Raw genomic sequence first — 17,135 nt, 5'->3', positions numbered from 1 at the left:
AGACTTCACTCTCATAACATACATGTACATGCCTATGATTCTGGAGGCAGAAAATGGACAAAGTGAAAAGATATGCTTTATTAAAATGACCAAACACTGCAGGAGACAGCGCAGCGAGTAAAGAAACTGGATCAGTACATAACTGCTCTAACTTCTTACTTTGGTTAATGAGTTACATGTTTGCCCAGCCAGCTCATGTCTACCACATCGAGTCGACTTAAAACTTTACCAACAACTGGGCAGCTGCATCACACCATCACGACATCTCTGACGCATGTTTAGTCTGCCGTCATGTCTTCTTCGTCCGACACACCTGAACTCAATTTCTTCATTATGGCGTGAATAGAGCTTATCGTCATGGGTATATCTGAAGGCAATATTATGTCTGCTCATGGCTTCTGTATTCACAGTGCAGGGTTCTGCAAGAGAAAACAGATAAATAACATCTTAATAAAGTGAGTAATGAATGCACGACATACTGCTCGTATGATTATTGCTGCATACATCTTCCCAAATGTGATGAGTAACTTGTTCGGTTACAATACTCAGCCTATAGAGCATTACTGGTCAGCAAACTGTGGGGCGAAGTAACTAGAAATCCAAATCTGTATTTCTTAATATTTTTGTATCATCACAGAATGCAATATGAAAACATGGAGGGAATTGTAACTTACTCAGACATCTCGTCTCTCCACTCCATTCACCATTGATACAGGTTTTGTGAGGATCACCATCCATAGTGTAGTAATTCTGACAGATGTATTCAACCCTTTCATTGTGTCTGTATGAGAATCGAGACGTTTCCTTGGTGTCTCCATCTGCAAGGAGTGGTGGTTTCTTGCAGCCCACCGGATCTAAAACAATGCGGGCAATGACAGAGAAAGCAGATGTTTCAGCGTTATTGTGGTGCAATTCTCACATTTTCTCCTACAGTCACAGATATTTGACTCTGATCAGCAGGTAGTATTTTGTAGTCACATGTTTTGTGGGCTTCAGTAAATGTAAACAACCACAAAAACACAAACAAATGACTAACTTTTAGAAAAGCTCTAATATCTTTACTATCTATCTTTTGTTATAGTCTGTAAATATACAGTATATATTTGTGTGTGTGTGTGTATATAAATATATAGTTACGCTGCCAGTTAAGTCAGCGTTGCCCCATTTTACCTTACACAGCGTAATTAATTACCAAACCGTCTTTACAGTTTCAACCCAAACTGCATTTTTTTCCTAAACCTACACAGTAGTCCTGTTGCTTAAATCTAGCTGTGTAGTTTTGGTGCCTAAACCTAACCAAAGTGCGACCCTTTCACAACATTAAAGATGGACGTCTGGCACGCCTGGTTGTAATTGGAAATCGACCTATTCAGGCGTTTAGGTATAAGGGTGTGTTGCAAATACAACAGCTCTGAAATAAATCCTACCTTCATGAAGCCTATAATATTCAGGTCCTTTTCAGATCCCTTGTAGAAATGTGTTAATTCAGTCTTGTGCTGATGTTGAGTTAATGTTCATATCTGTGAAAATGTCTTAAGTTATGCTCCTTCTTAAGAAATTTGAAGCACTAAAAAGCAGTGAACATAATTACTGTATGTAGGGCAGGCTAGCAGGGTAAACACAGCAAATCAAGCCCTTCGAGATCTCAGTGTGTTGTGGGAAACAGCTGATAGTTGTGTCATCATCCTTTCTCGTCATTTCTCCAGATAGCGAGCAAAGGGCAAGGAAAGCATTGATTTACCTCCACATGTTGGGAAGGGATCACTCCACTGTCCGTCCGCTCGACATTCAATCACTTTATTCCCTTGAAGAAACTGTCCACGCCAGCGGCAAAAAAATGTTAACTTTTCTCCTTTTCTTCCATATTGTGAACGTGGGGTATAAAGTACATTTCCTGGTACACCTGTGACTTTGCAATTTTCTGTTTTGAAGAAGAGAAACTGTTTTATCAAGAGGTTTATACAGTATAAACAGTTGCATATAAGACTTTCAATCTGACTTTTTTTGGGTTTCATTCATCCAAATCTGATTTAAAAGGAAGTCCAAATCTCCGTAATTTACCTCTGGATACGAATGTATTTAATTTGATATTAATTGAAATTGTAACTGTTATATGTTGTATGTTATAACCAATACCAATACTTAGATATGCAGTTAAAACAAAAGAAAAAACACAACGACTAAGCATCAAAACAGTGGTATCAAACACAAACAATAAATACAATAAAAGCTCCACAGAAGGCAAGTCTGGAGAGGTTTATGCAGTGTAAACAGCTGCGTATGAGACTTAAAATCCAGATTGGATGTAGTCCAAATCCTTGTAAATGTTTTTCACTTGACTTTCTATGTGAAAATGTATGTAAATGTAGTGTTTACTGGAATTATAAAAGAGACAGTAAGAGACGGCATTGTTTGCAACTTAAGGTACTAGTTAGCAGAGTGAAACATTTAACAGTTTAAAAGCCAAATACTTTTCCTATGAGTTGGAGGGGACCAAAACAGAGCTAACAGGAGAGTGGATAATTGATTTTCATTTGCAGAAACAGAACTGCTAATGAATGCTAATGTTGCTCTATATCTCTCTTGCATTTGTAAACGGGCAGCTCTTTCTTAAGAAGATTGCCAAATGAACTTAAATATGACAATCAGTGTCAGTATTGAACCACAGCTTGTTTCTGCTTTCTTAAAGTGGCCCCAAAATCAAAAATGTCAGGTTTAATGATTGCTAAATATACAGATTCTTAAAGGGGGAAAAGCACATACGATGAGAAAGCCTTTAAGAAGTTTAGCTTTGACATGTTGTCCCACTTTAAGTATTTGGACTTTTGTCCTTTTTTGGCTATTTTCTATGAGTGATACAGGTACAGAACATACCAGAACAAGTTGGGAATGGTGCATTCCACTGTCCAGTCTGTAAACACTCAATTTCTGCAGGTCCATCCAGTGTATATTGATCGTGTGGACTGCACTGAAACTGTAATTTATGTCCAACCTTCATTTTTCCATCCAGTGGTCCATTTACAATGAGATGATGATGCATCACTGGAACTTCACAAGTGATGTCTGGAAGAAATAAAACAAATAATATCTCATGAAAAAACTTGGCTGGGCTGGGGTTTCTGTCTCACAGGGGCCACATTTATAGCTAACATATATATATAGCTAATATATGCAGTAATTTTAGCTCATTGTAACATGCTCTACAATTAGGATCACATCAACATTGTATGCATAATTACTTTTTATCTTAAAGGGTTTACCTTCACACGAGGGGAATGGCTTATCCCACTGTCCATCTTTACCACAAATCAGCACTGAACTGCCATTCAGGCGTTGCTGAGGATCATCGCAGCTGAATGTGATGAAGCGGTCAGGAAGTATAAGATCTTCATTTTCTGGCAGATGTTGTACTGTTGCCTGTAAATCTTCAGGCGGGGGGTCACAGCTCAAAGCTGCGTTAGCACAACAGTCAGATCAATGAAGGGAAAAAAAAGCCAAGAATGTCATGTATAAATAAACGTATTTATAACGTTTTTATGTACATGTGTATAAAAAAGCTTCCACTGCAGCTTTAAAGCTGATAGCAGCAGGTAAGACTTACGATCACACACTGGCAGGCGATTGGTCCATTGTTCCAGCAAACAAGTCCTGGTGTCTTCCTTACTCACCATTTGATACCTGCAATGAACATGCATTAAGAAGATATATAAGAAGAAATGCGAGTCACAGACAAACTCGTTGTGGATCTCATGGGCACCTTTATCACCAATAATCCTTAAATTATGGGAAAACTTTTGGGACAACTATTACTCCAAGGGGTTTTTAATATGTAGCTTCTAGCCATCATTGTTGTCATCAATGCCACATTGCATTGTGTGATATTTGTGTAGCGTCCAGTGTTTACATACTGAAATATTCACCTCACATGCTAATTCATTTATACCATGGTTTCAGACATACTAAACTATTTTAGTGTACTCAATAGCACGTTATTATGCAATTTCAGATGGGCCCTAAGTGTCTATATCAGGGGTTGGAAACCTTTTTATATTAACTTTGATATAAAAATTAAATTAAATTTTAAACATTTTTAAATTTTCTTGTTAATCAGTGTGTCATATCAGCATTAAGGCTAACATGAATTATGACATCACATCGAGATATAAATCTCAAACACATCTATTCCAATCATGTAGGAACATTTCTCTTTGGTTACAAATTAGATTCACACTTCCCATTTCAGCATACTGCTTTCAATGACATTCCCCTTATTTACAAAGTGTTTCAGTGGCAACCTCATCTGAGATGAGAAAAAGAGACCCGGACAAAGAGCGCCATTATGCAAAGCCATATGTGGTGCAAATAAACAGTCAATGTGATCCCTGGCCCTGCTTTCCTTTGCTGAACTCCATTATCTTGAGCTCGGTCATTTTAAGTCACACATAAGCTTCAGTGAGGTCAACTGTTAGGTTGATCACTGTCAGCAAAGCCAACGCGATGTTCCAGAGACGGCTAAACTGAGATATCCATCAGGTGGAGATGCCCTGCTGTGGTTTCCAGCTGTTCCTGCTCCAGCTGTTTCTGCCCCGCTAACTTTGTCACCCACAGCGTTGAACTCATCAGTTCAGTCAGCTGCATTACCAGCCAGTCCTTCAGAGATAAATCCAGTTCATAGCCATCAAAGCTGTAGATTTTCATCAAGAAATTCATAAAGTTGTGTTCAGTCTGCTGATGTATTTGCATATTTTAGCAGCGTTGACGCTGTGCTGCGTGGACAGATCCCTCAAGTGTCTCAAGTGGTGAAAAGTGCAGTTAGCAACGTTGCTTAAAAAGATTACAAGCTTTCCGACAAAAGCCGCTCGTGTGTTCAGAACATTTTGTCCTGCACCCTGCAGCTGGACAGTGAGAGAAAGGACTTGGAGGGTGTTTGCTTGCTTCCCATACTGGACACGGCCCCGTTTGAAGGATTTAGCCTCGTCTGCCTCATCCTTGAATGTTTTCTTGTGTTTGTCTCAAAATGGTGTTTAACACTCGACGTTCGGCAAACAACATTTTCAAGACAGAAAGTGAACTCATCACATCCTTCTGAAAGAAAGAGCCTCACTTTTCTGCCCATGAGGGTTTGAATGGCCAAAACCTTTACTTTAGCTTTCTTAGCTGGCGGGCCTGCCATCATCTGCTCTGGCACTTTTTAAGCAGTGAGTACGAGCCAGTCAGAGGCAGAGTAGGGCTGGTCCTCGGGGGCCAAGGGTGGGGAAAAAAAAAAAAAAATCAACCCACCATAAATAACAGGCTGCACCTGCCAGTGTGAAAGAGGTGATTTGGCATGGGAATGACATTTCAAAAAAACTCAATGCACACTCATCGCTAATAGCACACTAGCAAAAAGATACTGCACATACCCTTCATTACAGAAGTATTTGATAGTTGTTCCAAAAACAAAGTCTTCACCGTGGATAATTTGATAATAGCCATTGGGAGTCTCATCAGGAAGTTCACATGGCTTTACTGAAAAGAAAAAAAAAAAGAGTATTCACCAACCGAACAGTGTCGAGGCCAAATGAAAAACAAACATTCACTCAACTGTCGAGCAAAAGTCTAAAATTGTAATGAATATTTTGAAAATATAAAAAATTGCAGGCTTCAAGAGATTCACATTTGCAACATGATGAACGTGCAACAAAATGAAGGGTAAAAACGGAAAGCTGTTTCACTCACAGAAGCATCTTCCCTTGTGGACTGCAATCCAGCCTGTGCTTGTGCATACATATCTGATAGTTGGACCCGATATATAACCAATTTCACAGGTGAAATGGATCACATCTCCTGCTTGGTACTCGGCTTGTTTGGTCTCTTCTGACAAATGGCCGTGAGGAACGTCTGGGAGCTTGGGACAAGTTACTAACAAACAGCCATGTGAGAAATAAAAAGAGGTCATTGGACATGTCTTCTCAACAGCTGTGTGCAGCGTTCAGACTCATATCAAAACATGCGAACACTAAAAGTTTGAGACTATGTTGTGATACTCAAGACAACCATCCCACGCATATACACGGATCATACTGTAATAGGGCAACAAATCAAAGCATGCAATTAAAACTGAAGTCTTTCAGTGTTTCCCCTCTTTGCCACCCCACTCCCTTTTACTGAATGAGTTCTTTCAGAACGTGAGTATTTAAAAAAGTCTGTCTTACCATTCTGCGATAAAGAAACTTGCACATTCCCCCACAGCTGAAGACACAAAAGGATTAGAGGCGATCGCATTCCGACAAGCAGCTGCGCAGTGACAAACGAGGGTCTAACTGAGGCTGACTCCTTTGACAAACTCTTTTATTCCGCGCAGGTCCTGTGCTTTTGTCCCCAGCTCCGGTCCTCAGGGTGCACCACGGGTCACAACATGGACTGCCCAGTGGGATTGCACAAGGCCGCTTGAACACAACACGACACATGGGAACACGCACAGCATGCCCTGTTCACATAAACAACGCTGAAAACGTTCATGAAAAATCACACTGAATTTGACCTGACAGGATTGTTCAGGGAAGCTACATACTCGAATATGACAAACCATGTTTATCTGAGACTCACCAGCAATAACGCAAACACAAATCATTGATCTTAAATGCGGCACATACAGACTCTTCTATGACTGTCTTGAGCTGACTTTGGATGAAGGCAGAATTTAAATTTAAATGCTGAATATGTGTTTTATTCGTATTTGGTGATGATTAGACACTTTCTGTCGGGTATTGATTACCACATTCAATGTGGCATGAGCACTGTTGCAAATGTACAAAGTCCATTGTGAAAAACATTCAGTGGAACGATGATGGCATTAGATTAAACAGCACTGAGAGCGCAGAACTGTTTTTTTTTTGCACTAGAATGATTCATACTTAATACATCAAATGAGCAATGCTGCTCAGGAAATTTCACCACTGAAGCCTTCAAAACATGTGTCACCCATGATTCTCAGTGTGAGGACATGATATTGACCTACTGTACATTCATCCTGAAGCTGCTACATGCTGAACCCCCCCAGTCTTACCCTTACATAACTTCACCTAAACTTGGATGTCAGTGTGGTGAGAAGTTACAGAAGCCAGATAAAATATTTTGTAATACAAGCATGAGCAGAGTGAAGTACTGCAGTTTAGTTAAACTATGTCCTGTAGGTGAGTTAAGCCCTGCTAAGTGAATGAAATCAAATTAACACACTGCTTATACGTTTGCTGTCTTCTTCTAAATCTTTTCTCAAAACACATTTCCAAATATGCAGGTATAATGTACAATATAGTAATATATGCATAATAAATAGTAGAAAATGTGTTTTTTTGTTAAATATTTTTTAAAATGCACAACAGAAATTATAATTCTTATTCTTATTATTATAACAGGTTGACACCTGTGCTGTGTTTGATCTAAAGAGCCAATTTGTCACTCTGGACATGAAAAGATTAGAATGAAGAATAAAGCTTCCACATTATATTAAGTGACATTTGTATGTTTCCAAGCTGCTCTCATGTTTAACTTTTATTTCTGCTGTTGAGCCAGAATTAAAAAAAGAAAAACATCTGTAGAGACTGATCTGTATTTTGCTTCTGCTGTGATTTCCTGTACTCATAGTTTGACAAAGGCTTTGTCTTTGCCTTTCTATTTATTTTTCATTAATGCATGTTCCCTCCTCTGAGAAACGGTGCTGGGAAATTAATTGTGATTTAGGAGACAATCCTTAAATTCAGAATTATTAAGTGGGCCACACTATTGAGAGGTGACTGACAGAGAGGACTTCCCGGCATGTTCTGAAAGCCTGAAGCCTCTTTTGAAACTCTGTTTGTGTGTAGGAATGAAGCCATATGTGTACTGACTGGTTCTGTGGTTGTAAGGAAGCTCTGCACAAACAAGCGACACTTTCACCTTTTCAAAACTATTTATTTAATCTGCACCGACATACTGGCTTGGCACGGCAGTTTTGTATTCTAAATGCACCTCCCAGTAACTTTTGTGCCCATATACAGCATTTCTTCATTATAAAAAAAGAAACAGCAAACAAAGCCTTTTCTTTTCTCCTCTTTTATTCAATATGACAAAGCTTCATGATTTCAGGTCACATTATCACACAAATACTTGATTCACTCATTCAGCCTTACCCTTTCCAATGGTTATATGTATCAGGACCATGCATTATGTATGAGATGCTACATGACTATGAATACGACACACTGAAAATACAGTCTTCTTTCTTTGATATCGTAGAAAAGTCCTCTTTTCTTCCTTGGTCCTTGGACAAAATCAGCATTACTGTTCCTGAGGGGGAGCTGTATGAGAAAATGTGTTCAGTATCACATCTCAGCATGCAGTGGGTGTGCAGCAAACATCCAGTTCGACGTTTTTGCAATAAAACCAAGCGATTACGGTTTAATCTGAGCTAACAAATATAAAGGAAATGTGCCTTTGTCTTGAGTGATTCTTTGGAGGAATGTTATTAACCGGGCATGCTTGATTTTTTCTTTTTTCTTTATTATTTTTCACATTTTCTTTACTCGTGGTGTTGCCTGGTCCATATGCTGTAAACACTGTGATTTTCCTCTAAATTAAGTCAAATAGTGTTTGTCTCTTCCATTCTGATGAAAAACTTAACTACAGTTTTCCAGATAACTGCCATCAAAACCTTTGCTGATTTTGTAGTTTAGCATAAGAAGTTCAGTGCAGTTGTTTAGTATTCTGTGTAATTTTGAAGGCACTGCAGCTACTGACACATATAACTGCCAACAATCAATATATCAACCCATGGTGCATCGACATAATAACACTTTTCATGAATGAAATCTATATATTGTGTTGAAAAACTGTTTTCTGTTCCTGCTGAATCAAAAAATGTACACGTAAAAGATGCTATTCAAGCCCCCCCATAGACAAAAAAGGCGTGTTTACCCTCCATCGCATTCTTTGTTGCAAGTTAAAGGAAAACACACACACTAGCTAATCTGTTCAGCCTGCTTTCACTTACACTGCTCCTTACCTTCACATTCCACTGTCTTATCCCACGAGCCGTTGATGCATGTTGCTTTGCCAGTCTCTACTCCGCCGCTGATACATTGATAATCTATGACATGGCCCTCCAAATATCTTTCTTTATCCGCGATGAAGGTCATTGTCTGCCTCTCATCCTTGAGCCTGTCACAGTACACTGAAAATACAAAAAATATATATACTGTCGTCCAAACCCGCCTCAAGGGTAATGAAGATTTGTAGTACAAATTTGGCGCAAAACCTCAACACCGCATTCGGGGTTCACATGCTGAGTGTGGTGTGTGTTTCGGTTCAGGCAACAATAAGGGAAAGATCTCGGCTTCAGTCAAGGAACATGGTGTGTTCCTGATGTCGAAGCCAAGTGTGGTGTGGCTGGAATTATGCAACCACAGCATATTAGCAGTATGAACATTACTCCTAAGGAACAGGATGGTTTGCCTGGTATGACACATGAGACTTTTCATGTGTTTCACTGAATTCAAGTTTTAGCAGCGTTATGAATTAATCTATTCCTTTCCAAAACATCTTTCCCCTGGCTGTGCATACTAAAACCAGTGGGGACTCTGCCTCACATGTGCGCCTGTAAACAAGTAAATCTGAAATCTCACTCCATTCAGTAATGTGAACTGGTAAATATGCCAAAATCCACAGTGTTTTCTTTACCACATTTTGAACAAATTTCTCAATGCCATGTTGGGGAATGCCTTTGGGCGTACGTACGTGTACACTTAATGTTCTTCTCCTCCCATTTCCCATCTTTGCATTGAAGTGTTTGTTCTTCCTCCATCATGTACCTATCACGGCACTCGTAAGTCACTTTGGAGTCAGACAGGTATTCCTTCTGATATGGCGTCATAACAACTGCGTTCTCAACCTTCGGAGGGGGACTGCAGTGACTGGCAATAGCTGCAAGAGATGAAAACATGCAGTTTTAGATTGCACTTGACTCTTTGTGTAAATACATTTGGTAGAGTGAGAATGAAGATGACTCACGTCTGCAGATCGTTTTGAGTATTAATCCCTCTGAGCGCCATCTTCCCTGGCGACAAGTTAAGCTGTCAACAGTAGCCTGGTATCCGTCCTTACAAATGATTTGAACACTTTGATTTTCGTCATAAACAATTTGCTCGGATGTCACTTTCCTATTAGGGATCGCAGGAATTTCTCCACATTTGCTTTTCTCTGGAGTGGATAAGAGTAGAAACGGTTAGTTTATGATATCAGCAATAATTGAATTGAAAATAAGCATCTGAAGTGTCACTTCTTCAAAACAATCTAATTTTAACATATACAATCCAACACCTAGTTTGTTCACACAGCCGACTCTCAAATATGCTGCGGCTCATATCGGATTTAGTTTTCTCTGACGAGTGGGCTAACGATGCTCATCGATGAGCCACTGTGGCCAGTTTGCTTCATGCTGTTTACAAGTAGGCATTAAAGGTGAATTACCGATGCACTTTTTGAACCCGGACCACTCGCCGTCGATACATTTGGCTTCATGCCACCAGCCTTTGGTGAAGAGCTTATAACCTTCTTTGCAGGTGTAGTACACTGTGTCATCGTATGGGCCGAGTGCAAATCCATTTGGAATTTTAGCTTCTGGACATGCTGCACAAAAAAGAAGTTATATTCAGATAGCATCGGTCAAAGGATAGCCACAACACGTTTTACATGTGCTAACAGAGGAGACTGAAAATTCGCAAGACGCATTCGATAGCAGAGATGCCTGTCTTGATGGGAGGGACATGAAGTAACAACAGTTCACCCCTTTAATCTGATGTTTATAATATAGATTATAGATTTCTGTTTTATTTCTTCTTTCTGTTGCTGTTAAAACAGACAAACTCCAATCAAGCTGTAGTTATGCTTTAAACTGTGTTGGTTGTAGCTGTATGTTCTTACCTGAGCAGCTCTGAATCCCGGTCCAAGCACGTTGATCACAGGTAACAGTAAAACGGTTTGCATCGTTGTTCCTGCATGCATATTGGACTCGTTCATTGTAGTTGTAACTTTCCTTGGCATTGCGAGTAATGTATGCGTTGGGGATGTCCAGTTTTTTACACTGTATACCTGAAACGAATTCAATGAAACTGTGAAGCTCAAATATTTTGAAAGAAATTATTTTGTTAGATTTGAGATTTAGGGAAAATACAGATGTCATTGTGAAAAAGACTCAACGGGGTTAACGTAAGCGAAACTCCTTCACAGTAGATGGGACAATGTTTTATTCTTCTTTCAGTGAATGTACTTTATCTTTTTGATTTATCTGCTGGTTTACACCCCTGGCCAAACACAAAGATCGCTAGCACAGCTTCATGCTGAGCAAGCATATCAGATTATCAGCGACCCCGCGTGTGTCCTCTATGACTACTTTAAGGATTGTGTTTTAGATTGCCTGCATGTCAAACAAATACAAAGAAGTTTGCTTTCATTCCAGAGTCCATTAGACCTGTGAACGGTCACACTGCAAGAAATGCTCAGTTTGCCTTGTGTATAGACTTGACAAATACGCCTGCACCTTTGACCTCATCCTAATCCTCATGTATGTCTTCTAACATACGCCATATGTGCATGTTTAATTACTTCGCTGTGTGTGTAAATGTTTGCTCGCTTGCCTCGAATGGCCCCATGAGGGAACATGGAAGATGAAAAGGCATCCGTCAAGTCATCAAAGTGCAAAAATGTGCATTTAACAGAGATTAATATCAGTTTTATTCAGTTATCAAGGCTGAAAAGCCTGGACGAGCCTGTTAAAAGCCTTTAATTGTGGCATCAACATGAAAAATAACAACATATGAAGAGATGGAAGAAACAGCCCTCTTAACTTTATTGTGTGGTGTAAATTCTTACGTGTGCATTGATTAGATCCCATCCAGCCTCTTGTCCCACAGGTTAGATTAAAACGTCCCTCATAACCATTCTTGCAGATATACTCCACCTTGTCATTGTATCTGTATTCGAGCTGATTGTTCACTTCAATGTCTGCATTCTCATAATACTGTTTTCTGCAAGTTATTGCTGAAAAAACAAATCAAAAACCGTTAGTCTGTACACCGAATGCTATGTGGGAATCAGAGTTGGTACATACATACATACATGGCCCCTTTATGAGCATATGTGTGTGTGTGTGTGTGTGTGTGTGTATATATATATATAAGAAATCTTTTGACAGATTTTGTCTAGATTGATCACCCTCAAAATTGTCCTCTTACAAAGAGCTACAACAGCGATTACAGTTTTTAGGCTCTGGGTGATCGCTTTTGACTGCAACACCACACATTCAGTGACTCCTATGCCATAAATTATAATTAGAAAACTCGATTTCCTATTACAGGACATGCATTGATCTTGAAGTCATTCGGAAACCTTGATATGGTGTCAAATGGACACAAAGGGAAGATCAGAGCCACAGAAGCCTTTTGTTTCAATGTATCCATGATTTAATCACAGTACTGACTTAGGATCAGCGTGTGTCATGGCTTTGAGCTTAGAGCAAGGCATGTTTTTCACATTCCCGGCTGAAGGTCGAACATATATCTGATCTGCTGTTCTCAACTGCACGCTGCAAGGATGTACGCCTAATACCTGAAGGGTAAGGCTTTCATACAGCATAAAGGCAGAATGAATGAATGAATTGCAGCCGTTTGGAGTTTCACCCTTGTTGTTCTCACTTTAAAACAGTCAGACAGGAGTTTCAGGAGTTTGTTGTTCTGGACTTCCTTACCTCTGCACTGTGATCGCCCGGTCCAACCACTTTGAGTACAGGTTCGGACAACTTCTCCATCATAACCCTCCCTGCAGCGATAACGGGCTGTTTGCCAGTTTTTGTATACCTGCTTGTCTTCACCTGTGATAACTGCATTCTGGATATCCTCTCTCTCACATATTATTTCTGAAAAAAGAAAATAAAATGCAGTCATACACTACTGTACACATTCCTTTCACACTTGTTGGTATGCATGGAAATACTCTTTTAAGAGTAGTAGTCTAATACTAGTTGTCCACCACACATTTGTTTAAGTGTCAGTAAACACTATAAGAAATGTTTCTCTCTAGTCTTAATATTTACACTGCTGGGACCCCACTACTAGCCTGCTGTGTGAATGAAAGCAGAGAAATTCAGGATTCAGGTTCCTGGACCATCGATTACTCCTGGAACAAAGACTTTTGGTGGGTGGAAACTAAAGGCTGAGAGGCTTAAATTAAACCCCGGTTCCCGCAGTTGAAACGTAAGTGAAGTGAAGTGCAGTGAGCAAAGGGCTGTTAGCTGCTTGATGAATATGCCACCTGATGCTGCTGGGGCGAGGCGCGTGTATGGGAGTAAACATGATGCCGCCTCGTAGTTTAGGGGCGTGGAGTAGTGAGCAAACATGAAACAGTATTTGCAGATTTTTTTTTTTTTTGGTCTACAGGACAGCATTAGGCCCAACATGTCTGTATCTGGGAAAGTAGTAGTAGCAGTCAGTATCAAATACTAGTATAATGAGGTGACTCTGTGCAGTAGAAAAGCGACTTTCAGTTTCTAATTTAGTTCCAGAGGTTAGAGGCTCTTAGTTTCTGGGACTTTTTGGTGGAAAAACAGTCATTAGAGGAAAAAGATCAGGACAGCAGGACAAAACGCTCCTTCCTCAGGTTAACAATTGCGGAAACAAAGTGAACAGAATGTCATGACACAAGGTTAACTTCACATTACCTTGGCAAAGTGGATTTGGACTCCACCCATATCTGGTGCATGTGGCCCTGTTTTTGCCATCTGGGCTTTTGTAGTTATCCCTACAACGATAACTTTCAGACTGACCCAATGTTACTGGAGGCCAATAGGACCCCCAGTATGTCACAAATCGGTCTTGTCGAGTGCATATGACCTCTGGAATAAAAGAAAGACTTCTTACATAAATCAACATTACATTAATAATCATTGCTACAGTTTCATGAACCACAAATAATGTCATAATCTGTCGTTGTCTACCTTTGCAGACCGGATCGATAGTCCACTGTCCGTCTTCTTTGCATTCCGTCCTTACTGATCTGAAGTGTTGTTCAGAAATCCAGTACGTCTCTCCACAAGTGACTGCTACTGTTTCACCAGGTTCAAACAAATTTCTGGAACTTGGCTGATACCTGGTTCCTGACAGTGGCTCCGGCAGTTTACATTTTATTTCTGCATTTGTGGGGAAATTAAGCATATTATCTGTTAGTTTATTGTAAGAAGGAGGGTTATACTAATCTGGCATCGATCCATCAAGCACCAGTTTTAACTTGTCAGTGTGATTTAACCAATAAATTGGATTACTCATCTTATACTTACGTTCACACAACGGCATGGGGCTCCACTCCGCTCTCAAGCCAACTTTTGTGCATTTTGAAGGTCTGTCTTCAGTGCGTCTGTATTTAGACTTGCACTCAAAATGCAGGACTTCGTGTTCATTATACTCTTGCTGATCTCCAGGCACATGACCATTTTCAATTAGGGGTATTGTACATTTTACCACTGTTGAAGAATGCACACAAATGAGAATATAAGCACATTTGCTCATGAAAAGGCAAATTTTGTGTATGGGATTAAATGTAATGGTAGTAACCATTCATGGTTAATGCAGTCTGAGCAATTCTACTGTCAATGAAACTCAACATTTCCTGTAGAATTTGAAAATCTGACATGGTTCGAGATGCTGATCACGTGTTTGTAACGCTCCCAGTTCGAGAGCGGCTGGGGACCTTTGTTGCACGTCATCTGCACGCTCCTCTTTCTCATTTCCTGTCACATCTCGGCTGTCAAAGTAAAGGCAAGGATGCCTGAAAAACGCAAATATGATTCTGCCTCCTTAAAACGCAGGAAGTATTGAGTGAGAGTCAAAGTGTCTCACTTAGAAAACAGAAGTCATTGTTGGTTCGAACCAGTTTGACTTTAGTTCCATTTTTTCAGATTTTTTTTCTTTTTCTTTCTGATTTTCTGCTGATTTTCTGTTCTGGTACAAGAACTGCAATTTTATTTTATTTTTTTTTCTTATTCTTCTTCTTCCCTCCTGTTGTCATTTTGGACAGCCTGCTGTACCTTTGCATTTTGGAGCCTCGCCATTCCACTTTCCATTTTCATCACAGTAGATCTCTGGCAACCCATCCATGACCTCAGTGTTGGATTTGCAGCCAAATCGAATAACGTTGCCATAGGTTGCCTCGTCTGGGTCCCCATTCACAAAGACATTACTGTCCACATGAATGGCTTGGCAGTGTTGGGCTGGAGGGAAAAACATGATAAGAAAATACATTGGATGACCAAAAAGCTTTCACATGTATAAGCAGGTAAGAAATAAAGTTTTTCCATATTTCTGAGGGAATATATAAAGAAATAAACACAGAGACATTTCCTCTACGCATCAGGAAAATGATGAATAACATCCCGTATTTCAGCTCTTACCTTCGCAGATTGGAACGACACCGTCCCAGCCTTCAGCCATGCAACGCCGGAGGTTTGAGCGACTGACCATTTGATAGCTGAGAAAGGAAACGCTTCATTAAGAGATACAGCAGGAAACAACAGTATTCATGGGTGATTATAAATACTTTCATACCCTTTGTGGCAGGTATACACAACTTCTGACCCAAAGACAAAATCGTCTCCCTTGTCCAGATGAAAATCTGCAAACTGGGCGTCGCCGGGGTGACCACATGATCTTGCTTATAATGTTAGAATCAGGGAGAATATGAGTACACATAGTGCTCAGGAAGTGGTTCTTCCATTCAGTAATAACATACCATATTTTATTTGACACTGTGTCACATAATATACAGTTAACAATAATACTTTGTCATTGTGTACTCACTCAAACCATGACGCTATGTCCATTTAACACAATGTACAAGTGTTTACCATTTGTAACGGCAGGTAGACAAGTATTTATTTCCAAAACTTACGTTGACATTTAGTGCCTCTGGACTGCCATGCTCCCTCAACACAGATCAGTTTGAAAAAGCCACTGTAGCCAACATTGCAGCCCACTCTCACTTGTTTTCCACCTGGGTAGCTGGCCTCCAAACCAGTCGTGTCAAAGTTTGAATCATACAGGCGACTTTTTAAAAACTGTTCAAGTGTGCAGTCTGTGGGATGAAAGAAAACAACAACAAAACATTTAGCCATAAATGACATGATTGGACGAAAAGGAGCGCGAATGGATTCAACTACCTGGTCTTACCTTGACTTTTCACCAAGGTCAGCGTATGCATCCACAAAAATAGCACGCAGCTTCGGGTTATTAAGTGCATTTTATCTTCATTACCCTGAACCGCCAAGTAGAAGTGGAACCTGGAGACTGAAACAGCGTTAAACACAGAGAGAGCTGTGGATTTCACAGGCACAGATTGCTCAATGATTTACGCAAGTCTGTTCCAGCCTCCAGCTACAATCTCAGGCTCGCCGGGATCAGAAAAAAGGGGAAGTGCCTCACACAGCACCTTATTTGACAAACTGGATCCTTAACATAACCTTGAAAACACCTTATATTGGTGTATGTATGAGCATGATTTATATTGCACGATAAGCTCAGTGAATCACTGAAACGACTTGGCACAACAACATAACACGGAGAGCAGTCTTTCTTTTTAATGGGTATATTTTTATATGCAATGAAATTAGTGTTTCAGTGGTTTCATGACTCTGCATTGTCAGGCCTTTCTGTGTTTATCATTCAGTGACAAAGACGAGTATTCCTGTAAGGGTTTATTTGTTTTTTTCCTTCTCGGTAATCATTTGTAGAAATCGATTGAGCAAACAAAATAGGTTGCATTTCAGTTGGTCCGCTGTGGCCGTTCTCCTCGAGACAAAATAAATGAAAAATAAGCAAAGCAAATGATCAGTTCAAAACTAGATCAAAAGTGTGATTGTTATTATTAAAAACAACCTGTAACTCGGAAACTCACCTGAGTTTCTTTAAGCTTGCATTAAAGAAGCGCGTCGCTGTTAAGGCTCACTTAGACACAGTTAATACAAATGTTTGTTTGTTAATGGCCTTGTAAAGCACCTGCCAAAAGGCTGAGAAACAAATAATGATTCTGACCTGTTTGGAAATATTTACCAAAAAAAAGTGGCTCTTAAGCAATGC

At 39.9% G+C, this 17,135-nt stretch overlaps 1 protein-coding gene across 1 annotated transcript; it reads right to left on the bottom strand.

Annotated features, from left to right (window-relative positions):
* Positions 1–155: 155 nt before the first annotated feature.
* Positions 156–16,395, bottom strand: LOC121605119 (complement factor H-like). Its single transcript, XM_041934900.1, has 22 exons — positions 16,230–16,395; positions 15,952–16,134; positions 15,609–15,714; positions 15,455–15,531; positions 15,092–15,274; positions 14,345–14,527; positions 14,006–14,197; positions 13,730–13,903; positions 12,761–12,928; positions 11,887–12,054; positions 10,939–11,106; positions 10,486–10,644; positions 10,027–10,215; positions 9,754–9,939; positions 9,023–9,190; positions 5,403–5,508; positions 3,602–3,678; positions 3,261–3,452; positions 2,875–3,063; positions 1,742–1,921; positions 675–854; positions 156–419 (listed from the first exon to the last, which is right to left on the bottom strand). The coding sequence occupies exons 1-22, from the start codon at positions 16,297–16,299 to the stop codon at positions 226–228; spliced, it is 3,492 nt and encodes a 1,163-aa protein (XP_041790834.1). The 5' UTR covers positions 16,300–16,395; the 3' UTR covers positions 156–225.
* Between the last annotated feature and the right edge of the window lie 740 nt (positions 16,396–17,135).

The sequence above is a fragment of the Chelmon rostratus genome, chromosome 4 (genome assembly GCF_017976325.1).
Source record: "Chelmon rostratus isolate fCheRos1 chromosome 4, fCheRos1.pri, whole genome shotgun sequence".
Classification (NCBI taxonomy): domain Eukaryota; kingdom Metazoa; phylum Chordata; class Actinopteri; order Chaetodontiformes; family Chaetodontidae; genus Chelmon; species Chelmon rostratus.
The sequence above is the reverse complement of the archived record's forward strand: the minus strand, read 5'-3'. Positions and strand labels throughout refer to the sequence as shown.